The sequence below is a fragment of the Artemia franciscana genome, chromosome 14 (assembly GCF_032884065.1).
Source record: "Artemia franciscana chromosome 14, ASM3288406v1, whole genome shotgun sequence".
Lineage (NCBI taxonomy): Eukaryota > Metazoa > Arthropoda > Branchiopoda > Anostraca > Artemiidae > Artemia > Artemia franciscana.
In genome coordinates, this window is record NC_088876.1 from 30,095,065 (window position 1) to 30,122,887 (window position 27,823).

A 27,823-nucleotide genomic window follows, 5' to 3' on the forward strand; every position below is an offset into this window, starting at 1 on the left:
AAATGTTTGCTCGAGAATTGATAAAAAGACGAATTCCATAAATAGTACGGATCTGAATAGTGTGGTTTCATGTGTGTGTGCAGCACACAAAGCTATGTTATATAGTATTTGACCTAGAGTCAGATCACTACCAGAAAATAAATCCAAGGGGTTGTAAGCACAACTAAGATTTTTACCAGGACTTAAGAGGAGGTATTTTCAGGGGATTCATTCCTCTTGACAAATACTTGGTGGAAGCCATGGTCTATAAGGTCTAGAAGCACTGAAATAATTTTGTTCCGAGGGCATTACCCCCTGACTCCTAAGAAGTAATGCAACTTTGCCATTTCAGCCACTAGACAAAAATGTTAAAGTGGTCTTTCCTCATTTGAAAACTCTTTTTCAATAGAGGAGATGAGCCCAAGGGCTCATCTTCCATTCCTTGGCTCACACGCTTGGCACAGTCCCATAACGCTTGGCACACTCGTCATTTAATATTTTGTAAAATATTGTGGCAAACAGGTAGTCACCATGGGTTGGCACACTACCAGCTTGGTGCATCTCCTCGAACCCCTTGTGGCATACTTCTATCACGCATGACACGCGTTACACTGTATATAACTTCGAAGACTACACTGTCTTTCCATAAAAAAAATATAACAGTTTAAAATACGGATGAAGAAACAAATATAAAATTTTAACTGAAAATTTTGGACACATATACAGTGTCCATCATCAGCAGTAAAACTGCTGATTCAGTTTTACTGTTGATGATATATAGACAGTGAAACAAATATAAACTTTTACTGAATATTTCGGACACATATACAGTGTCCATCATCAGCAGTAAAACTGCTGATTCAGTTTTACTGCTGATGATATATAGACAGTGAAACAAATATAAATTTTTAACTGAATATTTCGGACACATATACAGTGTCCATCATCAGCAGTAAAACTGCTGATTCAGTTTTACTGCTGATGATATATAGACAGTGAATCAAATATAAATTTTAACTGAATATTTCGGACACATATACAGTCTCTATCATCAGCAGTAAAACTGCTGATGATGGACACTGTATATACATGTTATTAGTGAAGGAAGCCACTACTTATCACGACGTCTCTCGAAAAATAAACTGTTGACCTTCCGAAGGAAAAAATTTTACATGAAAAGAGATAATATGACTTTTTTTATTTATTTTCGAAAAATTGATGTTTCACTCATTTCAGTTTCAAATTTTTTTTTTTAGCAATGGGAAATCCCTGGGCTATGGTTGCACGGTGATAAGCTACAATGAGCTAAGAGATCTTCGAAAAGATACTGCTTATACTTGACTTAATTAAACACGACATGAAAATGTGGAGGACGTGCATAATGACAATAGGAGCTAAAACTTAAGGGCATTGGTTATTTTTACATTATACTTCGACGGGTTTTTGGCTTTGTTTTGATTATTTGCTTTAAAAAGAAATAATCCTTGCGAAATATTATTTTTATGTTAATGTTCTTTGGCCATGGGAAGTAAGATATTAGGAATAGCATCAATTTTACAGGATTGACACCCCCTTTAGGCGTACTGGAATGTAACTCCAAAACATTAAATACCAAACGAAATAAAAGTTTACATGTTAGGATCTGCATGAAAAAGAGGTTGTCGTTTGTTTCAAATTAAATAAAAAAACAAGGTTTTTCTAACTGAAAGTAAGGATCGACATTAAAACTTAAAACGAACAGAAATTATTCCGTATATGAAAGGGGCTGTCCCCTTCTCAATACATCACTCTTTACGCTAAAGTTTTTTATTGTTTTAAAAAGTGGAGTTGTGAGAAAGAGTCAAACTTTAGCGTAAAGAGCGGGGCGTTGAGGAGGGGAAAGCCTCCTCAGAAGTATAAAACGGTAACATTACATAAAATATGGTCCAGAACCCTTAACTGGAGATTTAAAAGACCCCTCCGGTATATTTCCCCTCCCAGCCCCCTTAGCAAGTCCGTTGGGAGAATTCACCATGAACTCTTTCACGCGGTCAGCCGACGTTGTGGCTCGCAAAATGATTTTTAAGATATCGAATGTTCTTAAGAGTAAAAAATTCATAGAATAGCAAATAATTGAATCTTGAAATTTGAAATGACTATTCCTTGACGTACCTCCTCCTCTCCTCCTCTTCGTAAAAATTCAGCTTCACCAGATATAGTTTAATGCTCTCACTTTTTATAATAGAAACTTGAATTAACTCAATGCTTTACAATAGAGAATTTCAAATGTATTTTCAAACAGTTCGTGGTAATGAGCTGTAGTAAGGAGCGACGCGGCTCAATAGTAACCGAAACTCTAAAAAACTTAATTTTGATACCAATAGGCTACATACATCAAAAGAATTACATTTTTATGCTGATTTTAAATACATAAGTTTCATCAAGTTTACTCTTACTCTTACCTAAAAGTTAAGAGCCTGAAAAATTTGCTTTATTTCGAAAAAAAGGGAAATACCCCCTAAAAATCATATAATCTTAATCATGAGTCATAGAATCACAGAATCATGAAATGTTTTATAGACTGTTTTTGGAACAAAATACACCCCTTACTTCAACCCTTTCCCACTTAGGGGTTGGAGAAGTGTAGGTATATGGTTCTGGAACTACTCAGAGTTGTATCTTCAAAGAAGGATTACTTATTATATTTACTTATTCATGTAATTTACTTTTTATACTGTTTAATAGACATAATAAAACAATTTGTAATGTATATAGAGAGATCATAGCCCTAAAAACCTATTTGCATTTTTCTTCGATATTTTTTTAGTTTCCAGGTTACTTTCCAACTTTTTTTATTTATTGCTTTTCCATACCTGGGAGGGAAGGAGATGATTAGTAAAATAATTTAGACATAGTAACATTTTCCCTAGGTTTTGAAAACCTTAAAAATCTCTTGAGAACAATAGTTACTCTTTCCTAACTATAGAGGCTGACCCCCTTCAAAAATCGTGTACACCATTTTGTGTATCACAGATTTCTAGACATTATTTGAAAAACGAATAGAAACTAAATAAAACAGTTTTGGTACTTCCTTTTTGTATAGAACACATGCGATAATTCAAGTTAGGCTAATCAAAATGAAATATACGTAAGTAAGATAAAAATGGAACATTCTAGAAAAAAATTGGGCTACATATTTCCAAATTGGGGGGGGGTAAAGCACAGTATATATTAAATACGTAACCTAAACAAACATATTCTAACCTAACCAAAATACCAACTAAAGATTGAATCCTAATATAGCTACAATGTATTTTCCCACCAAGCCGAAGCTAATTGTCTGGTATAAAGGCCATGAAAACCGGTTATTGTCATGTTCACGATACAATATTTCGTGTGTGTTCTATATAAAAAGGAATTACCGATGTTTTTTCAACTGAAAGTAAGGAGCGACATTAAAACTTAAAACGAACAGAAATTATTCCGTGTATGAAGGGGCTTACCCCCCCACGAAATAAAAGATTATTGTAGTGTTGCTTCTACATCAAATTTTATCAAAAATGGGCAAAGATTAATTATTAAAAAACAAAGTTATTTTAGGGAAGTAAAGAGCGAAGTTGAAACTTAAAACGAATAAAAATAATTGCTTCACAGTCTATCTAACATATATCAATAAAACTAGTACAAATAAACCAATTAATTATATTTCCCTATGTTTGTAGGATTATAGAAAACTAGCGCTTCACTGAAAACACAAAACAATATAGGATTTTGGGTACAGTAAAAGCAAACCGATTAAGGACCCTTTTTGTAGTATAAAAATAAAATATTTTAGGATTGTTGTTTAATTTTTCCTTTTAGCTTAATTTGGAAACATTTCTGCATAATGGTTCAGTCCAATGATTGGCTCTTGTTTTTGTTCTGAAAAGGACATTTCATGATTAGTTTGTAGACAAGTTCAACGTGAGATGCTCCTGATGATTTCACATATGACTGTAGACTAGCTTTAAAATTTTATCATAACTTGATATTCTCTGTTGTATAGAGAGAAATAATGGGATTTCCAGAGTTCATATTATGGCTAATTTAATCTTCATTTTGAGTAATACTGAAGCATATTTCTTACAAACCAATCCAATATTTATTTATGCTGTTCAATGACTGCGGTAAGTTAGATAGACTGTGAAGCAATATTTTTTTTTAAGTTTCAACTTCGCTCTTTACTTCCCCAAAAAAACTGTTTTTTTTTAACTAATCATAACTGTGAATTGCTGTGTTTAAGGAAAAAAGATTATGAGTGTCAAAAGGAAGGGGAAAGACGACAATCATCTATCCTGAGAAAAAGAAATATATTAAGCAAAATCGTTTAAACCCAAGCCGTCAGTTTTATCCCTCTTCCACCTTGGCAAAATTTTGGCGGGGTTCTTGCAAATGATCTCTCTTGATTTTTTTTTTTTTTGGGTCCTTGTTCTCTTAGTTGTTTTCAATATGGTCTTTATCCGACGCAAGCATTTGTACAAACACATTTATTTCATAGGAGGTAGAGAAAAACCAAAGGAGGTTGTGGGCTCGTTCCTCCTCATGTAATATCTATTTTTAAAATGTGTTCCTTAAAAATAATTTGCCTCCCCGTGGCAGATTTCTGCACGCATGCCTGAGTCAGGCCCGTAATTTAAAGTCACATATCTCCAACTTTAATTCACCTACGCTGTCTTTTTTTCACCAAATCCAACCCTCCGTGAACCGTCCCCCGTCTCAAAAAATATTTCTTAATACATACTAATCTCGGTACTTTTAACCTAAAAACTGTCTTATAACATATGAATATTACGTTGAATTAGTCAGCTTTACGTTATAATCTGGATATTTCTTGCTTTTTTTATTAATTAAAATTTTCCAGGGAATCTTATTCCCTGGAAGCTATGGTGTCCAAAGACTCCCAGAGAGGTATTCAGCCCTCCTGGGCTAGAAAACCTAAAGTACACAGAAGTACAAAGTTTCGTAGCATTGAGAGAAAAAGACATTTTTCTGGCGAAATAACTTTTTTTCAAACCTTAGCCGTCACTTCAAAAACACTTTCTCCATCTTACCCTTCACCCATAGAAAAAATTTACCGTGATATACGTGCTTTTATTTACTCTCTTGAGATACCGTCAATTGGTCTCGGGCAAGAAACATAATCTTTGGATGTGACATAAATAGTACATTTAACTAAAGAATTGGAGGTGGAATATGCCACAAATCAACCACAAACCTGTGTATGATCGTGAAAGCGAATTAATATTTTGATACTCCTGTCAAATCATAACGACCATAGCCTTAATAGGTAGTCATATCATTTCCTACCCTCAAATTGTTTCCTGTTGTTATTTCCTTGAAAGTGAAATTACTTTTCCTTTTAGAAGGTCTGACAAAAGTGGCTCATGAACAAAGAGTCATTTTTTATTCTAGCTATGAAATCTAACCAATGGGTATGTACTAAGGACTTTATTCTTTCGGGGGCCCCAATAAAAATTTTATTTGATAATTTCAGAAATACCTGGAAGTTCTGAAATTTGGGAAAGCCCTGAACCCCTCCCCCATCTCTTCTATGCACGTCCTTATTCCTGCACATCCTTCATAATTTCCGATCGAATAAGTTTTTCTAAAGGGTGACGGGAACTAAAGATGAACTTACGCGTAAGGATTCGGGACTTTTGGGATTCAAGTTAGATCCAATTCAGGGAGGTGCAAGCAGAGGAGCATAATTTGCTAAGGAAGAGAGATAAAACTGCCATCCCAGAACCTAGCTTCCCCTCCACTTTTAAAATAGTGTCTTCAGAAATGTTGTCAAAACTAAGATAAGCCCACATAATTCAAGCATCCACAGAAACAGGCCAGTTTTCTTTAGTGTATTTCTGTCGTAATGGTACTATATTGCTCATTTTTTCCTATTTCACTGTCATTTTCACTTAATTTAGATAAATCTGCTCCAACATTGCCCCTCCCTGATATTGGAAAAATTACACCACTGCGCAAGGAGGGTGGCTCGTAATTTAAAGTTTTGGAATTTAAGCTAAATATAACTTACAGGCAGATGTGAAGAAATATATATATTATATATATATATATATATATATATATATATATATATATATATATATATATATATATATATATATATATATATATATATATATATATATATATATAATACAAGTCTTAAATACAAGAGGCATCACGAGAACAAGATTTAACATTATTGATTAATTAATTAATTAACATTATTGATTCCCAAAAAACAGGGCTTCGGTCCCTGCATAAGTGAGACGGATCAGCGTTGATATAGAGTCAGAGGTTAAAGCAGTAGCTTGAAAAAAAAAACTCGTCACTAAGAGTTTTTGACTGTTCATTTGGCGAGTTCGAAGTTCGATAGCCAGTTTCTTTTTTTAGCTTCTAAATCAGTAGCATTTCAAGGGGTTCATCACATGCAATTTTCAATGTGCCTACTCAGATAGGTCACTGGTATAGCCAAGTTCATACTTTAAGATGGAGTCCTGGTCCATCTGAGAGGACTGGGGTGACGAAACGGACAGATCGGTGGAATAGTTAAAAATATATTTCAAGACAGAGATCTAGTCCTTTCTGGGTGGGGCGTGTTAAACTCTAAAATTTTGTGATTAGACAATTTGAAACAGATGTCTTAATGCAAGTTTTCAGTTTCAGGCATGTAGTGACGAAGGCCTTAAATTCCCCAAGCTATGCCCTTACAGTAGGTGCGGATACACCACCGCTAACACACATACGTTCCAGATACAAATTACAGCTAATTCAATGCTGTCGGATGAGCTCCGCGAGCGATCAGACAAGCGGTATAGCCTGCCATATGAGAATCAGGCACTGGGCGAGCACCCCACCACAAACGCCGATGATAAAGTTCTTGCAATAAAATCTTCGCACCTGGAAGGAAAATGCTTGTACATACGAGAATTGAATATGGTGTTTGAATAATACCTTCTAACCAAATCATTCAATTTCTGAAGGTAAAATATTTTGTCATCAATTTTTGTTTTCAAGAAATATAAAATTAATTACAATTCAAGCCCTCTCATACGGAAATCTAGAGAAATAAAACGCACGAATTGAACTTAGTTATATAGCCAAAATACGACAGTACCTGTGAGGAATGTGTAACAGACCATGCATGACCAGTATCTGGCTCGTCTTCGGCTAGGGCTAGTGTAAGTAACAGGACAGAGATATAAGTCCTGACTGGATGCCTTCCCATTTCTCAATCGGTTCGCAGTTCAGACCTAAAATCAGAACAATTACATAAATATCGCTGTTTAAAACTTGTAACCTATTACAGCGAATTTCAAAGTGTGGATAGCGACCCGTAACAGGTCGTAGAACATGCTAGGGATGTTCAAAAATGTTCAATTTTGTAACCTACACGAAATCTCAACCGTCACATAGCAGACGTCTTATAAAATTATACAGGAAATACAGGGGATTGATTACAAAAACTGCTTTGATTGTCGTTGTTCAAAAGAAAAAGTTTTAAAGGTTTACTTGAACTACAAGACGAAGCTTTTATTATTTACGACTGAGCTCCCCGCACCAAAAAAGACACGATTTTAGCATTGAAAAATAGAACCTACTCTCTCCAGCTGGCACGTACGCAGGGCGGGGGCCTTCGGGCCCACCCCCCCGGAAATTTTGTGAAATATTTAATTCCCCATGGTTTCTTGGGATTTCTGGCAAAAGTAGGACGTTTATTAAGAATCTAGATACACGTGTAAAGCCTTTTTTTGGGGATTTTACAGCATGCAATTATCCGGTCAAGTCACTGCCCAATTATTAACCCATTTTCTGTCTAACTTTTTACCCTCTTTGAAGATATTAGCGATTGTACTGTTATTTTTTTTTGTAAAGAGAGTTTGCTTTCCACAGCAAAATAGAATTTTCCTTGATATTATGGTGTTTATCCTCCCTTTTCAGGATAAAGTAAAGCTTTTAATGGATCAATTTTGGAAACTATCATTTTTCATTAAAATTGACGTTTTCGCAATAGAAGAACTATCCCCCACAACACCCATATTGCACTATTAACCCTAAAATTTCCCTTTCAGTGAGATATAATACATTAATCACGTACTTTTGAGGCTTCAGTCTCCTTCCCCCCATCCGCTACAATACTACGGATAAAAGTTAATCTCTATTTTCCGATATACGTGCTTTTTGCATTTATTTAATTCCTAAATCAAAAAAAGTGCTACTTTATATCTGCGTACGTGCCTGATTTCCAGTGCTTAAAACAAGCAATTAATTTTTATGACATATTTCCTACAAATAAAGTGAATTTAGATTTACCAGGCTTTGGTTTAAACATTTGCAAAGTACCAGAGAAATTTGCTTCGATATTTAAGGGGAAAATGACGCAGTGTAAACAAAGACTTTCAAAAGAAAATTTTAAACTTAAGATAAATTACACAATTCAAGGATACATCTGCAAACTGCAAGACTTTCAAGAACATCTCTACGAGCTGGTAGGGCTGTCCCCCAAATGGGGGAAATCCCCATATAACGTATATGGTCAAATCGTGCAGCCTCGTTGGATCAAATTTGGTCACCAGCCACCTGGCAAAGCTGTAACCTCTTGTACCATTCTTAAACAGTTCGTGGTAACGGACTCTAATGAAAGGAGTGACACGGCTCAATAGTAACCGAAACTCTAAAAATAAGAATCTTGGTATTAATAGATATACCTATATATATATATATATATATATACTAGCTGTTGGGGTGGCGCTTCGCGCCACCCCAACACCTAGTTGGTGGGGGCGCTTCGCGCCCCCCCCCAAGCCCCCCCGCGCGCGTAAGTCGTTACGCGCCATAATAGTTACGCGCCATTGTAGTTGTGTCCCTATGTCCCACCTGTGAATATAGATAGATATATATATATATATATATATATATATATATATATATATATATATATATATATATATATATATATATATATATGGTTTTAACTACGTAAAACTTGCGAATATACAACATTCTTTGCTGTCCCATTGTCTTTGCATATAAATAGATTGTCAGGTTTACCGACTCTTGAACATGCAACATATAATGGTCCATGGGAAAACAATCTGTATTCAGATCTATACCTCATGATTCTAATGATTGCCCTTGAGCTTTGTTGATGGTGATTGCTAATCAACCATTCCCTGTCCCGGTGTCCCGGTCGTCATTTACATCCCCCTGTTTCCCCCGGTGTCCCTGTTGTAGTTGTGTCCCTGTGTCCCGGTCGTCATTTATATTCCCTGTGTCCCGGTCGTCATTTGTATCCCGGTGTCCCGGTCTGTATATACATTCGTTTTTTAGTTTTGTTTTTCTCCTTTATTTTTTTCTTTTTTTTTCTTTTTTAGCTTATTTAGATTTTTAGATTCTTTAGTTTTTTTATTAGTTTTTAGTTTTTTTTTCTTTTTAGTTTTTTTGTCCCGGTCGTCATTTATATCCCCCTGTTTCTCCCGGTGTCCCCGTTGTAGTTGTGTCCCTGTGTCCCGGTCGCCATTTATATTCCCTGTGTCCCGGTCGTCATTTGTATCCCGGTGTACCGGTCTGTATATACATTCGTTTTTTAGTTTTGTTTTTCTCCTTTTTTTTTTCCTTTTTTTTTCTTTTTTAGTTTATTTAGATTTTTAGATTTTTTAGTTTTTTTATTAGTTTTTAGTTTTTTTTTCTTTTTAGTTTTTTTGTAGTTTTTACCTTCTTTTTAGTTTTGTTAATTTTTTTTTTTACTTATGTCCTGGTCGTCATTTATACTCCCTGTTTCCCGGTGCTTTGTTGATTGCTAATCGAACATTCCTTTTGTCCTGGTCGCTTTCTCTTTGAGTGTCGTCATTTATTTTTTTCTTTTTTAGTTCTTTTAGTTTTTAACTTTTTTAGTTTTTTTTAGTTTTTTAGATGAAAATTTTTTTTAGTTTTTTCCTTTTTTTCTTTTTAGTTTTTTATTGGTTTTTACCTTTATGTTAGCTTATTTTTCAGTTTTTTCCTTTTTTTTAGTTTTTTTTATTTTTTATTTTTTTTAGTTTTTTACCTTTTTTAGTTTTTTTAGTTTTTTTAGTTTTTTTAGTTTTTTAGCTTTTTTACTTTTTTTATTAGTTTTTAGTTTTTTTGTAGTTTTTGCCTTTTTTTTAGTTTTTTCAGTTTTTTTTTTAGTTTTTTATTGGTTTTTACCTTTATTTTAGCTTATTTTTCAGTTTTTTCCTTTTTTTTATTTTTTTTTAGTTTTTAGTTTTTTTAGTTTTTTACCTTTTTTTAGTTTTTTTAGTTTTTTTAGTTTTTTTAGTTTTTTAGCTTTTTTATTTTTTTTATGTTTTTAGTTTTTTTTGTAGTTTTTGCCTTTTTTTTAGTTTTTTTAGTTTTTTAGCTTTTTTATTAGTTTTTAGTTTTTTTTGTAGTTTTTGCCTTTTTTTAGTTTTTTTAGTTTTTTAGCTTTTTTATTTTTTTTATTCGTTTTTTTTGTAGTTTTTGCCTTTTTTTAGTTTTTTCAGTTTTGACGTCACCTGATCCAGTTTTTTCAGGTGACGTCACCTGATCCACGATCCACAGATCCACAGACAACTTATTTTTATATATATAGATAGTTTTTTTTTTTACTTATGTCCTGGTCGTCATTTATACTCCCTGTGTCCCGGTGCTTTGTTGATTGCTAATCGAACATTCCTTTTGTCCTGGTCGCTTTCTCTTTGAGTTTCGTCATTTATTTTTTTCTTTTTTAGTTCTTTTAGTTTTTACCTTTTTTAGTTTTTTTTAGTTTTTTAGATGAAAATTTTTTTTAGTTTTTTCCTTTTTTTCTTTTTAGTTTTTTATTGGTTTTTACCTTTATTTTAGCTTATTTTTCAGTTTTTTCCTTTTTTTTAGTTTTTTTTAATTTTTTATTTTTTTTAGTTTTTTACCTTTTTTTAGTTTTTTTAGTTTTTTTAGTTTTTTAGCTTTTTTACTTTTTTTATTAGTTTTTAGTTTGTTTTGTAGTTTTTGCCTTTTTTTAGTTTTTTCAGTTTTTTTTTTAGTTTTTTATTGGTTTTTACCTTTATTTTAGCTTATTTTTCAGTTTTTTCCTTTTTTTTTAGTTTTTTTTAGTTTTCAGTTTTTTTTAGTTTTTTACCTTTTTTTAGTTTTTTTAGTTTTTTTAGTTTTTTAGCTTTTTTATTTTTTTTATTAGTTTTTAGTTTTTTTTGTAGTTTTTGCCTTTTTTTAGTTTTTTTAGTTTCTTAGCTTTTTTATTAGTTTTTAGTTTTTTTTGTAGTTTTTGCCTTTTTTTAGTTTTTTTAGTTTCTTAGCTTTTTTATTAGTTTTTAGTTTTTTTTGTAGTTTTTGCCTTTTTTTAGTTTTTTTAGTTTTTTAGCTTTTTTATTTTTTTTATTAGTTTTTAGTTTTTTTTGTAGTTTTTGCCTTTTTTTAGTTTTTTCAGTTTTGACGTCACCTGATCCAGTTTTTTCAGGTGACGTCACCTGATCCATCCATCCACAGACAGACAGACAACTTATTTTTATATATATAGATATATATATATATATATATATATATATATATATATATATATATATATATATATATATATATATATATACAAATTTGCCTTATTACGCTGATTCCAAATATATAAAATTCATTATGCGAGCCTGAGAAAAATTAGCCTGATTTTCGTAAAAAAGGCGCGTCATATCCTCTAAAAGCTAGAGAACCATTATGAAAAATACGCCATTTAGCGCATTAGAGGACTCTACTGCGGAGGTATAAAGCTCCCATCTTCGGCAATGCGGATTTTTTTTTTTTTTTTTTTTTTACCAAAAGAAGATCATGGATGTGTTAATTTTTTGCGGGGGTCATCATCCGAACCAATGGTCCTAAAAACATATGGATAGGGCTCATTCAAAAGGAAATTGAAAGTTCTAGTGTTTTTTTTAAGTGACTTAAAGGATTGGAGAGCACCTCCCACACTCCTTTTTTCATAGAATTCGTTCGACCAAACCTTTGAGATAGCCTTATTGTTCATCATAACTTAATGGCCCAATAGATATGTCTATGGAGATAGCATGACCTCCCCCCACCACCCAGTCCCTGGGGAAATGCCTTTAAGTAATAAAATTCTCTTATTATTTACGTAGTCTGTAGAATTTGTAATTTGGAAGTATGCATTTATTTTTCCGTTGAGGGAGAGTGAATTTTCTGCTGGGGGAGGGATATTCCACGAATTCCTGTACAATTTTTTCTTCTACTTTCTCTGTGCCGACTCAATTTTACATATGAAGATGTTAATGGCAATTATCCGGGGTAAATTTTCACCGAGATTGAATTGTCTAGAAGATCTTTCCGTGGAGGGGAAGCCGGATTTTCTAGCTTTATATAAAAAAACGATCAGGAATTAAATAAGAAAATAAGTTTTTTTCAGCTGAAGGCAGAAGCGCCATTTGGGGGAGTCAGGGGTGGGCAAATGCCCACCCCAGATTTTCCAGGGGGGCCCAAGGTTCCACCACAAATGGCCCTTTTCCAGCCATAATTATCCATTATGTCCAACATAATCCATTCTGTTCAAAAAATTTGAACTAACTGCACGCCTATTAGCCAAAGAGCGTAATTACCTGACGACCCTTGGGGTAACTACGCTATTTGCTATTAATCATTGTAAACGTTGAAAGTAGGTTGGATTAATAATAAAAGTCTCAAGTTCTGTCAAATGCCCCATGCCCACTCCAAGATTTGGCCCAAATGGCGCCTCTGGCTGAAGGTAAGGAGCAGTATTAAAACTTAAAACGAACAGAAATTATTTAGTTTTAAGTTTTAATATTCTTCGTTACTTCAAGTTGAAAACTTATTTTTTTTTCATTTAATCACAGCCTAAGTAAAGAGCGATGAGTAATCTGAGTGTGACCACCCCCCCACCCATCATTTCTTAAACACATTCAATCAAAAATTGTAAATAGTTATTTTGTTCAACGTAGTTGAAAGTCCGGTAATTATCTCTTTGAGGATGACAACCCCCCCCCCTCACACACACACACAAACAGCCCTCAGGGCAATGGGTGTAACTTGTACTATGGGGATATATAAGCTTTTTATAGAAAGGAAGGTCGTGTAAACTTTGGATGGGGTTTTTGGATGGGGGGAAGGTAGCTACCCCTTCCCTCCACACGGCATCTTTTCCCAAAATGCAACTGATAGAAACTTTGAGATAGTCATTTATTCATTCAAAAGGGCAGCACATTGGGTTTTTTTAAGACCTGGGCACTGCGTATAGAAGGAGTTGTTGTAGAAACTTCAAAAGGGGCTCATTCGAATGGAAATTGTAAGTTTTATTGACTCTTCTAATAGTCAAAAAGCGTTTTGCCTTTTAGTGTCTTTATTTTCTTCGCTTTTTCGTAGATCTTGTACAGCCAGTTCGGTCTTTGAACTAATTTATATCAGGCTATTGCAATCTAGTTTAAATACGAGTTGAGTGTTAGTTTTTTTCTCTTTTCCTTAGACTTATTCATACCAGCTATCAAAGCGACGTCACATGATGACAACGACAAATACTTAGCAGAAAAATTACCGGAAACACATGAAAAATCTTTGGCTTAAGAGTAGCGTTTGGCATATTTTCGCTGAAATATTTGGCACCTTTTGAGAGATTTCATCTGAAACCCTGACCAGACTCTAGGTAGAAAATATAAGCTCTTGAAGAAGGTACATCATGTGATGACGTTGAGAAATATTAAAAGAAAAAAGAAAAAAAGAGTACCCGTCTTACAAGTTTTACCAGTTAATAAAACAGCCAAAAGCTATTACCAATAAAACCTAGTGACCTACTGATAGCTAGTTTCCGGTAGGCAATTAACAGGTTAATCAGAGAAAATACAGGTAGGCTGGTAAGAATAAATGCCAAAACAAACCCAGAGAAACTTGAATAATTCCAAGAATGTCAAAACATGTGTTTGGAGATACATCTGACTAATATGTAATTTTCATTTAAGCTATCATATGCACAGATTTTGTTTCGATGGGTCACAGATTTTTCTTGGAGATCTAACAGAAATTTATAGATGTAAATGACCCTTGTCCTGTGAAGGTACTCAGGTACATATGGAGATAAACTATGAATTTGGAGATACCTGTCATTTGTTTTCTTTTTCTTAACGTTCTGAGGGACGTGCATAGAATTTTGTTCGACGGGTAACTGCTTCAGCACGGAGGTATAACAATGATTTGGAGAAACATGTGACTCTTGTTATATTATGGTACTCAGGCACATATGGAGATACAATACGAACTTGGAGATACCTACCAATCTTTTTCAGTTTTTTATGGTTCTAAGGTATGATCGAAAATATTTGTTGCGAGGGGGCACAGCTTAAGCATGTACAAATAGCAGGGATGAGGAGATACGTGTGACTTTTTTTCTATTAAAGTACTCGGGAACATATGGAGATACAATATATATTTGGAGATATACGTGACCCATATTCTGATTTTTAAGGTATTGAGGTATGGGCACAGCTAAACGCGAAAAAAAATAGATGAATGATAGAACATTATGTCAATCTCATCTCAGAAACTGAAGTGTCAAATTTGCAAAGATATAGTATGTGATGACAGATGGGCTGAAACTGTCGTTACAGACGATATTGGGTATGTTCAAAATCTCTGTCAGATAAACCTGGTCATATGCAAGCCACAAACCGTAGCTACACATGCTTTAGGGAAAACTGATTAAAATAATTTTCTTTATCTCTTGCATACTAGGAATTAAACGATTCAGAACTGTATGTTACATTACTCGACCATTTTGCATTACAGAACATCGATACCGAATATCTAAATAAAACAACATTTTAGATCGATACTTGTCTGTTCGTTTTGTACCTGAAGATCAAGTACAAACTTCACTACTGACTGCTAGCCCACACTTTTGATTTCCCAATGAAATATCCCTTGAGCTAAGTAGGGGGCATACTGGAAAGTGTAGGGCATTATAGGTCAATTTCAATTTAGCCCACATTTTATGTTGATAAGATGTTCATCTATTTGTAATCATTTTGCTGCGCGTTTTCAATGGATACCACATCAATCATTCGAATCCCTGTAGTTTTTTTCGTAGATTTAGTTTTTATGGCACTGGGTATTAACCAAGTGACATATAGCAATCGCAAATTCTGTCGGTCTGTCGGTCCCGGTTTTGCTACTTTAGGCACTTCCAAGTAAGCTAGGACGATGAAATTTGGCAGGCGTATCAGGGACCGGACCAGATTAAATTAGAAATAGTCATTTTCCCGATGTGGCCATCTGGGGGGGGGGGAGTGGGGAGGCCCGTTAATTCTGAAAAATTAGAAAAAAATGAGGTATTTTTAACTTACGAACGGGTGATCGGATCTCAATGAAATTTGACATTTAGAAGGATTTCGTGTCTCAGAGCTCTTATTTTAAATCCCGACCGGATCTGGTAACATAGGGGGAGTTGGGAGGGGGAAACCTAAAACTTGGAAAACACTTCGAGTGGAGGGATCGGGATGAAACTTGGTGGGAAAAATAAACACAAGTCCTAGATACAAGATTGACATAACCGGAACGGATCCGCTCTCTTTAGGGTAGTTGGGGGGTGGGGGTTAATTCTGAAAAATTAGAAAAAATGAGGTATTTTTAACGTACGAATGGGTGATCGGATCTCAATGAAATTTGATATTTAGAAGGATATCGTGTCTCAGACCACTTATTTTAAATCCTAGTCCTAGATACATGATTGACATAACCGGAACGGATCCGCTCTCTTTGGGATAGTTGGGGGGGGGGGTTGTAATTCTGAAAAATTAGAAAAAATGAGGTATTTGTAACTTACGAACGGGTGATCGGATCCCAATGAAATTTGATATTTAGAAGGATATCGTGTCTCAAAGCTCTTATTTTAAATCCCGACCGGATCTGGTGATATTGGGGGGAATTTGGGGTGGGGGAACCTAAAATCATGGAAAACGCTTAGATTGGAGGGATCGGGATGAAAAGTGGGGAGAAAAATAAGCAGAAGTCTTAGATATGTGATTTAAATAATTGGAATGGATCCGCTCTATTGGGGGGGGGGGGGGTTAGTTCTGAAAAATAAGAAAAAATGACGTATTTTTAACTTACGAAGGAGTGATCGGATCTTCATGAAACTTCATATTTAGAAGGACCTCGTAACTCAGATCTTTCATTTTAAATCTCAAGCGGATCCAGCGTTATTGGGGGGGGGGGCAGTTGGGGGGGAGGCGGAAATCTTAGAAAATACTTAAAGCGGAAAGATCAGGATGAAACTGGATGGGAAGAATAAAAACCTGTCTAAGATACGTGACTGACATAACCGGACCAGATCTGCTCTCTTTGGGGGGGGGTGATTTTGAAAATTGAGGTATTTGTAACTTACGAAAGAGTGACCAGATCTTAATGAAATTCGATATTTAGAAGGATCTTGTGCTTTAAAGCTCTAATTTTAAATTCCGACCTACCAGATCATTTGACATTGGGGGGAGTTGGAGGGGGAAACCGGAATTCTTGGAAAACATGAAAATGGTGTATTTTTATCTTACGAATAGATGATCGGATCTTAATGAAATTTGATATTTCGAAGGAATTCATGTCTCAGAGCTCTTTTTTCAAATCCCGACCAGATCTTTTGACATGGGGGGGGGGAATTGGAGGGGGAAATCTTGGAAAACGCTTGGAGTGGAGGAATCGGGATGAAGCTTGGTGGATAGAATATGCAAATGTCCTTGATAAGTGATTGACAGAACCGTACTGGATTCACTCTCTTTGGGGGAGTTGGGGGGAGGGGTACAGTGATTTGGCGAGTTTGGTGCTTCTGGACGTGGTAGAACGATGAAGATTGGTAGGCATTTCAGGGAGCTGCACAATTTGACTTGATAAAGTCGTTTTCCCAGATTCGACCATCTGGGGGGCTAAAGGGAGAGGAAAAATTAGAAAAAATTAGGTATTTATAACTTACGAGTGGGTGATCGGATCTTAATGAATTTTGATATTTAGAAGGACATCTTGACTCAGAGCTCATATTTAAAATCCTGACCGGCATTAAGCCTCTTATTTTCCCTTTTAAATCAATCTATTGATTCCCAGAATTTTGTTAAGAGCTCATACCGTATGATCTCTTGGCTCTTAGCTCTTCTTGCCTCGTCGAAAGTGCCATATGAGCTCTTAGCTCTTGTTAAACTGCCTATTTGCTTGCCTTTCATATAACAAGACATTTCGAAATTTGAAAATCAACTTGATTCCAACTAAGAGCTAGACAGGTATCCGTTTCGTCTCAGTAAACGCCGAAACTTCCCAGCACTGGTCATAAATCTTTATAATTATAGTTTAATCTATGCTTCTGATATTACATCTCTAATTTTTATTTTACTCCCTGGCTCCACCCTTGCTATAAATTCCCCTCCTGCTTCCTACATTCCCCTTCATCCCTGACTGGCATTCTCTTGCCGCTTCTCGCCAATTCCTCCCAAAAAAGCAAAGCGTTGGTCCTAAGGGCCAACGTGACGTAGGGTGAAAATTAAGAGACAGCCAAACTTAAGTTTAGTGTTCTTGCATACAAAAAAAAGCAAAAACTTGAGATAGTAAATGATAGTTACAATACGCTCAAAGCTCCAAAAACCAGTTTTTTTTTCATTTGAGGGGCTCCAAAATCTTTTCTTTTCGTCATAGTGATTTTAATCGAAACGGTTGGAAATTAAAAAAGATACGCCTCCAGAGGCGAGATAATATTTGGATCCTCTGGCAAAAGGACCCTGAATTATACAAATAGCCCATTTTAAAACCAAAGCTTCATAGGATGAATTTTAATAGAAAGGTGGACATTATTAAACCTTGTTGAAAAAAGGATAATTCAAAGGTTCTTGTTCGGTATCATTTCAGTGCAGAGAAGCAGGACCTTGCTGCGTATTGTCCTCCCCCTCCTTCCCCTGATATCATTAATATAGAGCCATTGAATTTCTTTTGACTCGTGACTGCTCATGACCTTGGTGATCAGACCATCAGTCACACATGCTGATTAATTTCTACATCTTAACTTAATTTTTCATTTCAAAAACTCTTGGACAAAAAAACCGACAGCACAAATCTTATCATTTCTAAAGCAAAAGCCTAAATAGAACCCCCTTACAAAGCTGAAACTAAACCAACGGTAATATATAAGGACTTTTGAAGTAACTGATTACAAATATAGGGCTAAATGGAAATTTTAGCCCAATAATTGCGTACAGCCTCAAGGTCAATGGGGAGAAACTATGTAAATAACCAGTTTGAAAAAGGCTTCACAGATAAGTAGAAAGAATATCGAAAACCAGGACTATGCATATATTTTTGTTTACATAATTGGAGGTCCCGAGGGACGTTCCTTGGGTCCGACCTATTTCCTTCAACTAGACAGAAACAAATGTTACACATGTTCTACTCGTGCTCTTCGGCTTTCCAATGAAAAGTAAAGAGCAGTGCTAAAAATTAAAATGAACAGAAATTTACTCGCAAGGATTCAAACTTAAAACTAACCGAGGTTGTAATGAATGAAGAAATAAAACTCAAAACGAAAAGAAAGTACAATAAAAATTAAGAGGGATTTGAAACAAACTGTAATTACTATAAATAAGTGCAGTTAACCAACCCCGTTAACCACCCCAAGGCTAGAATGCTATTTTTGCGATGAAAAAATTAAGTTATATCCATGTTGGACCAGGAAAACTAAATTGTTATTACTGTGAATAGAATGATATTGAAAAAGAAAAGCCACCCTTGGTATTTTAGTAGCCTTTTTTCCATTTACAGTAGATAAAATAAAAGTGTTGAATTATATTTTTTTCAGTGAAGTACAAATGACTATCTAGCCTTTAAAAGATTTTAGGTTGTTCGTGACACCACACTCATTTATAGGAATTTCCGTTCCTTTTTTTATTATTACTATTTTTGTTCGTTTCTCACTTTAATTTGTGTCTATTTTTTATTTCTTCATTTATAGTTGTTCGTTTAAAGTTGACATCTTAGAAGAGAAAATTTCTGCTCGTTCAAGGATTTTTTATAATTAATGGAAAACTTAGATTTTAAACTGAAGTTTATGAAAAGACTGAATGAAGATAAAACATTAGTAAGTCCATGTTTTCACCATTCTGAAAAAAATCATCCTTAATAACTAGCACAATTTCATGCACACAACGGGAATAAAAATGCCCAATATATTTTTCAAGATGTAAACAACCGCACAGTTCGACCGAACAGTGGCTAAACACTAAACCTCTGCAACCATAGATAACTAAAAGGTAGGTACATAGGAATTGTCAGATATTTCCTAAAACAGCATAAAAAAAAATGTATTTTCTCAGAAAGTATAGTAACATATGGAACAAATTGAGAAATTTTCAATGAGGTTCCGTCTCTTACGTATGTACTTAAAACAACAGGAGTAGGAGATACCCAAAACTACAGAATGCCTACCCAATTTTTGGAGTTTTTTTTTTATCTCAAATAATAAGCCTGAGCTAAACTTTTAAATACGACCACTCCAGCTGTATTTTTTACTTATAACCAGTTAAAAAGTTATCATTAAAGTTTTCTTAGATTCAAGGCTATCTTTAAGACCTAGGTTGTAACTCAAAGCTATAGTTGAAACTATGTTCACAGATTACCACTTCACAGGACATTTCAATTAAAATGATGTTGCTTTTAGCAGAACTGAATAAGCCAAATTCGGAGAGGAATCCATACCCTAGAATATTTCTTGATTGAGGTTGCACTCTTTTATTTACTACCATTAGAATAGCTCATTCAAAAGTTTAAAATTCCAAACCATTGCTTGTAAGAAAATCCATAACTATTATCAGGGATAATTTTTTCGTCAAAATGACGATAAAATTGCTAGATTGCAGCAGATCAGATAACACTCCAAAGCATAAATAAAGTGAGTAAAACATATGAAACATAAAACACAATAAAAACATAATATGAGTAAAATCTCGACAACCTGGGTACACTGGTGTGGGCTTCGAGTAGAGCAAATAAAAAAAAAATCCAATTTGCCTATAAATATATTATTAAATTTACAAAAGATGCTTGTTATTTCCATGAATGGAAAACAAAAAATTTAGAACAAGCAGGAAATTAACTTATAAAAGACGCTGAACTTAAAATAAGTGGAATTAATTACTAAATGGAGAGATAAAATTCCAAACTTAAAATGAACACTAGTTACATAGAGGCGGTTATTGCTCCCCCTACTGAAAAGCCGCTTAGTATTGAAGGTTTCGCTTGGCAATTTGTTTAAAGTTATTTTTAGTTCATTCATTAATTAACAATTTATATTTTTAATTTATTATTTAGACTATTTTATTTTCCAAGCGTTAATAATCTTTAATTTTACTTCTTACTATTTAACTATTTATCATTTTTTGTTTTATTTAGTATTATTTGCCCCTACATTTCCCCCTAAAATAGCCCCTGTCGAAAGAGGTTCTAGCCCGTACAAGCAATTTTGGAAAAAAGAAGGGTTGTACAGGATGAGGCGAGGCCCCAAGAATTCAAATATCCACCCACACACAATCATGCAAATTGGAATTCCTTGCATGATTCTGGTTCTCAACAAGTCGTAATCCGTTGGCCCTTTGTGAAATATGTAGTCTTTTTTTTTCGGACTTATATTGCATTAATAAGCACATTCTTTGTAAAATATATAAGGTACTTAATTGAGTTTTGATTTGCACTTAGATATTGTAAAATTAGACCCAGATTTGCAATCAACCCTTCATTACTAATTTTAACAAAAACAATCAGCATTTGCGAAGCATGTTATAAGTATCTTTTGATTTAGGATTTTTAATAGATTTATGACCATTCCCTAAATAATCCCTGTTCAATTGTCAGTCAAAAGTGGGAAAATATGTTCAAATGTATGAAGCTGAGGTGCGGAGATTTTGGCGGAGCATGGGCGCTAACTCTCTCCTGCACAATTTTTTTTTTTAATTGAGTAAATGAAGAAATATGCCTTCAGCCACCCGGATTAAAAAAGAAAATACCTTTTTTGTGTCTACATTAAAAAAAAAACAGCGATAAAAACTTGCCCCCCCTCCCTACATTTTCATCTCCAGGTTTTTATCTGAAACCACGTAGGTAGGGAATCATTACATAATACAGCGAAGGGTGACATGACCGCTATTGTGAAATACATTTGGTCTGTTTAAGCTTGGACTTAATTACTTATTACTTACTAATTATTACTTTACTAATTACTTATTACTTAAAATTACTTACAATATTAATCTGAGAGCTGTACTCAACCAGCTCAGAAGTTCTCATTAACCAGGTTCGATATGTATCAAATACCGTTGGTAAGGAATTTGCTTAATGTTTTGTGATTTTGGAGTATTATATTCGGATCTTGAAGCTTTTTAATTACTAATATTTAAGTACACTCTAAATAGTCCTTAAGTGATCATGAGTTGAAATATATGCAACATGTCCAAGTACTGTTAGTGGTTTGTGTGTGGGTAGGGGGATATTGGAGGAAATTTAAAGCCAAAGATACTGCTTAATGCTTTCTAATCGTGCAGATTAAAACTTATTTTGAATCAGAATTCAAATTCAAAACAACAAGTTTTTTCAAATGAAATTAAAGGTAAACTTTGTGTCCTAATTCTTTAAGAACGACTGCTGAAACACAAAAAATGCTAATTTTGAATAAGACGTTTTTTTAGGCACTAAAAAACATCAGCATCAAAAGTGAGAGGTTGATGGGAGGCGGGAAGCTTTTCTCATATAGGGAATGATGTCTGTTCATTTTATATTTTAATATTGCTCCTTTCTTTCAGTTGAAAATTTCTTTTTATTTTATTTAATGTATATAGAATTACGTTTTGTATGGATTATTTGTAAAAATTTGGAGCACCTAATCACCTACCCCTTGGGCTTTTTTATCTAGTCACCCCTGAGGACATTTTTTTAATTTTTTTTTTAATTTGAAATAACTTTTCCAATTTCTGATATGGTGCCGTATTGGGACTCAAGAAAGCCTTAACGAACACAGGTATGTAACGTTGATGGGATGGTGAAGGGCTTTTAGATTGGCCGAAGTTCTTAAAAGGCAGCTAGATCTAAAAATTTGCAATCGAGTAAGCCCTTAATTGATTTTCTCCGATTACTATATGCTCAATATGGTGGTCCCTGGAAAAAAAAAGCAGCAAAAAGAAATATAAGCACGATAAACCTTCCTTTACTACGCGAGCACTATTGCGTTGATTATAAAGTTAATACGAAAGATACTCGAAGAAAATCATAAAATACTACATCTTAAATATCAGGTCAGCTTTTTGGTTCAGTAACAACTCTACAACTTACAAACCCTCAGGCGAGAGTTATGATAATATTTTCGTAACCGAGGTAATAACTGCCCAGAAAACAGTGGCTCTTCCAGCATTTTGGCTTTATATTCACCCTGGATTCAACTATATGGCAATCTTTACTTCTAACATAATAAAAGCACCTGTACGTACCTTAGTACCTTATTCCTCAGAATAGAAGCACATTTTTGCCCGAGTAATGCCGAAATCTCTGTAAACCTCGACAACAGTGGCGTAATTTCGTTTAAATCCTGGGAGAGGGGGCAAAGTTGGAGTCAATTTTCCCAAGTCAATTGAAAATTCCCGAATGGAAAATGAGCCATATAGTACCATAAAGGCAAAGGTATGCTAAAGAAAAATGACCTGTTTCTGTGGATGCTTGTATTATATGGGCCTATCTTAGTTTTGACAAGATAATTGAAAACATTTTATTTCAACTGGGGGGGGGGAGGCAGATTGAGATCAGGGACAGGCCCTTCCTGTCCTATAGCTTGTTAGAGCCCTGCTTGACAATAGTAAATACAAATCTGACCATGCGGAAACTGCTGTTTTAGCCGGCCCTTGTCTAAATATCATTATGTGAAAGCTACTAAGCATACAAAACATAATGAAATTCCTCATCAATTAACACTGCATTTGGCAAAAACCAATTCCAACAACACAACCACTTATGGGAGACAAGAAGTAGGACGTGAAGGACTCACGGCTTTTACATCACAATATATGGTCATATGTGAAAAGCTGTAATTATGCAAATATTTAACAGTAGTAAAATTTCCATAGTTGTGGAACCTCTACAGATAAAAGCTTAAAACGCGTTCCATTATTGTATGATGTTGAAGATCAAAGTTTACATCGGTTTTGAAAAGGATATCGATTAAGAATTATGCTCGGTATATAGAATATATTACAATATAGCCAAAGATATCTTTATATTGAACATATGATCGTAGAAAGTTACAAGGACAAATTTGATGGTATTTTTTTAGATCTACAGTTGTTTATCTGTGACAAGATGAGGGTAGGCATTTTGTCTGTCCCTATGAGAGCATATGGCATTTGGCCAAATTTCTAAATAGCCGTTTTAACGAAAACAGTAGAAACGTTTAAACGATATATCTCGTAGGGTGACAATTTTTTTTGGAGGTGGTCATGTTGCACCTAATTGAAATCAAAATCTTCCACATAAGTCTAGTTTGTATAATTAGAAGGCGCTAATTGGGACCACTGAATCTGAGCCCCCTCGCCCATTAGTTGTATGCTATAGCTCATATTATTTCCTTTAATAAATCGGTTCCAAACGGTGTGCCAAACACCTAGTGACCTCCCCCCGCCTGTGTATGTGTTATACGTAGTAACAGTGCATGCATGCATACTACTACTACTAACAACTCGCTGCAGCATCAAGCCTCCTAGGGCCACAACAGCTCCGCACACTCTTCTTCCATCACAATCTATTATGTAAATAACTTATTTTTAAGTAGAGAAGCTTAATACATACAGTTTAGTACAAAAGTGGTTAGCGACCCAGAATTCTTCCGGGTGGGGCAAGACTATATACATGGAATAGTTATACTAAATAATCTTCAGAGAAAACGATTGTCAGAGAAAAGGCGGTTTCACCCCTATTAGATCAGGACTAAGCTATAAAAAATTGCGATGCCTTTAAATCTTGAATAAAGTGGATTGAAGGTATATATTTTACAGTGCGTGGGCCTTAGACGGCTTAGCGCCATAGTATCAAACAGTTCGTGGTAACGAACTGTAGTAAGGAGCGACCCGGCTCAATAGTAACCAAAACTATATAAAACGGAATTTTGATACCAATAGTTACATCAAAAGAACTGCATTTTAATGCTGATTCTAAATATATAAGTTTCATCAAGTTTAGAATTACCCATCAAAAGTTACGAGCCTGAGAAAATCTGCCCTATTTTAAAAAATAGGGTGAAACACCCCCTAAAAGTCATAGAATCTTAATGAAAATCACACCATCAGATTCAGCGTATCAGAGAACCCTATTGTACAAGTTCCAAGATCCTATCTACAAAAATGTGGAATTTTGTATTTTTTGCCAGAAGACAAATCACGGATGCGTGTTTATTTGTTTTTTTTTTTTTTTTTGTTTGTTTTTTTTTTCTTTTTCCCAGGGGTGATCGTATCGACCCAGTGGTCCTAGAATTTTGCGAGAGGGCTCATTCGAACGGAAATGAAAAGTTCTAGTGCCCTTTTTAAGTGACCAAAAAATCGGAGGGCACCTAGGCCCCCTCCCACCCTCATTTTTTCCCAAAGTAGTCAGATCAAAATTCTGAGATAGCCATTTTATTCAACATGGTTGAAATACCTTATAAATATGTCTCTGGGGACGACTTACTCCCCCACAGTCCCCGTGGGAGGGGCTGCAAGTTGCAAATTTTGACCAGTGTTTGCATATATTATTGGTAATTGGGAAATGTAGAGATGTTTTCAGGGTTTTTTTTTTGGTTGGGAGGGGGGGTTGAGAAGAGGGAGCTATGTGGGGGAAATTTTCCATGGAGGAATTTTTCATGGGGGAAGAAGATTCCATAAAGGGGGCGCAGCATTTTCTAGCATTATTTAAAAAAACAATGAGAAAATAAATATGAAAAGGTTTTTTTCAACTGGAAGTATGGAGTAGCATTAAAACTTAAAACGAATAGAAAATATTACGCATATAAGGGGTTCACTTCCTCCTAATACCTCACTCTTTACGCTAAAGGATTCTTAGTAATTTCAACTATTTATTCTACGGCCTTTGTGATTCAGGGGACAAAATTTAAGCTTTAATGCAAAGAGTTATTGACGAGGTATTGACGAGTGGGCGAACCTTCTCATATACGTAATAAAAACATACGAACATAGAAGTTTGTTACGTAAGCTAATTCGTAAGTTACGCATATCTTTTACTAATGAAAACGTTCGTAAAAACTAAAAGTTCTAGTTGCCTTTTTAAGTACCCAAAAAATTGGAGAGCAACTGGGCTTCCTTCCCCTCCTTTTTTCGCAAAATCATTCGATCAAAACTATGGGAAAGCCGTTTATCCAAATAAATAAATATGCAAATTTCGCTTTAATTATTCATCTGCGGAGAGTCGAAATCAAAACATGGATTAACTAAAAAACGTTCAGAAATTAAATAAAAAAAAACAAGTGTTTTTAACTGAAAGTAAGGAGCGACATTAAAACTTAAAACGAACAGAGATTACCCCGTATATGAAAGGGGCTGCTCCTTCTTCAACGCCCTGCTCTTTATGCTAAAGTTTTTACAGTTTTCGAAAAGTAGAGTTGAGACAAAGAGTCAAACTTTAGCGTAAAGAGCAGGGTGTTGAAGAAGTAGCAGCCTCTTTCATATACGGGGTGATTTCTGTTCGTTTTAAGTTTTAATGTCGCTCCTTACTTTCAGTTAAAAACACTTGTTTTTTTTTTATTTAATTAGATAAAGGGAAGTACTTTCTGAAAAATGTAATTTTTTTCATTCAAACTAGTGCTTGCATGAGACAAAACATCAACATTAAAAATTATTTACATTAGAACCAATTGAAAAAAAGACATATGATAGTAAAATGTTTTCGACCTGGCGTAATTTTCAAACAGAAAACTAAGTCTAAGATGCAAATGTTATAATTAAGAAATTTGCTAAACGATTGTTTAAATTTTAACCCGGAACAAGGATACTGAAATTAATGTACATTGTTTTTTTCACACAAAACCAAACATTTCAAGGCATAAGGAAATTCTTAAAACAGCAAAATTAACAAACAAACAATTATAAAATTCAATTGACATTGAACTTTATTGTTTTTCATTACAGGAAGTAGTTCTCTTAACTGCCCTTCAGATGTCGTTCGTAATCAAAGACTGACAAGATCAAGGACATGAACAGAGGGCCATACAGGACAGAGTCTAGGCATGCATGTAGGGAGAGGGCTACAAAACTTAAATAGTCCTATAATTTAGACTATTTTCTTACAGTTCGCCTATTTATTTACACTTTTTTCAGCTGCTACTCCTTTGAAATAAATTTCTTCAGTCTCGCTTGTCCGAGACCTCTTCCTTCAAATCCATCCAGTGATACATTATCGTGCAGAGTAAGGGGCAACCCCCATCATATAAGTAATAATTTTTATTCGGCTTTAAGTTTTAATGTTGCTCCTTATTTCCAGTTAAAAAAAAAACTTTTTTCTAATTTAATTTCTAATCGTCTTGACTTCCTGACTAAATTGAAATTAATTTTTAAAGTAATGCCAGGAAATCTAGCCCCACCTCCATGGTGAAATCCCCCTCCCCATAGAAATATCCTCTTGAAAATTAATTTCCGGTGAAAATGTAACCCACGCAATTACCCTTAACGACTCCACGCGTAAAATGAGACGGAAAAGAGAAACAAAATATTTAAAAATAATTTTGAATAGGATTTCTGGCAAATTCCCCCAGTGTAGTATTTCCCCTGACAACTGGAAACAACCCCTGGAAACTTCCCTCCTCACAGAAAATTCACCAGTGTAAAAACTCTAGCAAAAAATTCACCCCCACCAGTAAATGTATACATACTTCACAATAACAGATACTATGCGTAAAAAATGGACAAATTTAATGACCTAAAGACCTTTCCCCTGGGGCTGTGGGGGTCATGTTATATTGAAAGACATATTTATCGACCTTTTAACTATGATGAGCAAAATGGCTACCGAAAAATTTTGTCCAGACGACTTTGGGAAAGATAGGGGTGGTGGAAGGGGCCAGGCTCCCCTCCAATCTTTTTATTTACTTAAAAAGTGCAGTGAGCCCTTTAACGACATTATAGGACCACTGGGTCGATACGATCACCCCTGGAAAAAAAAACAAATAAACACGCATCCATGATCTTCAGGCAAAAAAATACAAAATTCCACATTTTTGCAGACAGGAGCAAGAAACCTCTACACTAGGGTTTTTCTGATACACTGACTCTGATGGTTTGATATTTTTAAGATTCTAATATTTTTAGGGGGGTATTTCCCCCTTTTTTGGAAATCAGGCAAATTTTCTAAGGCTCGTAGCCTTTAATCGATAAGATTACAATTAATGAAACTTATATATTTAGAATCAGTATAATACGTTTTTTAGAATTTCGGTTACTATTGAGCCGGGTCAGTACTTGCTTACAGTTCATTACCACGAACTGTTCGATGGTACTCATGTCGTGATCACATTGAATCCAAAATTCAAAATATTTTGGGTGTTAAACATCCTTGTTTTTCTGTTTGTCTGAGCTTTTTTCTATGTGTGCTCCGTTCAAGGCTGTATCCAGGGTAAGGGAGGAGGATTTTTGACCCCCCCTCCTCCCGAAATGCTTGTATGACTCATAAGAGCGTAGCAAAAATGAATTTTTGATGCATTTTTTAAAATTTTTAGTAAGCCCCCAGGGAAAAATTCTTTCGTCCCCCCCCCCCGAAAAAAAATCGTGGATACGGCTCTGGCTTT

General features: G+C 34.8%; 1 protein-coding gene across 1 annotated transcript in view; it reads right to left on the reverse strand.

Annotated features, from left to right (window-relative positions):
• LOC136035556 (uncharacterized) overlaps positions 1 to 27,823 on the reverse strand; it is an 88,616-nt gene that overhangs the window by 54,046 nt on the left and 6,747 nt on the right. The window contains exon 2 of the mRNA XM_065717424.1: positions 7,115 to 7,250. Within this exon, the coding sequence (XP_065573496.1) occupies positions 7,115 to 7,225 (111 nt within the window). The 5' untranslated portion in view covers positions 7,226 to 7,250. The remainder of the gene's footprint in view (positions 1 to 7,114; positions 7,251 to 27,823) is intronic.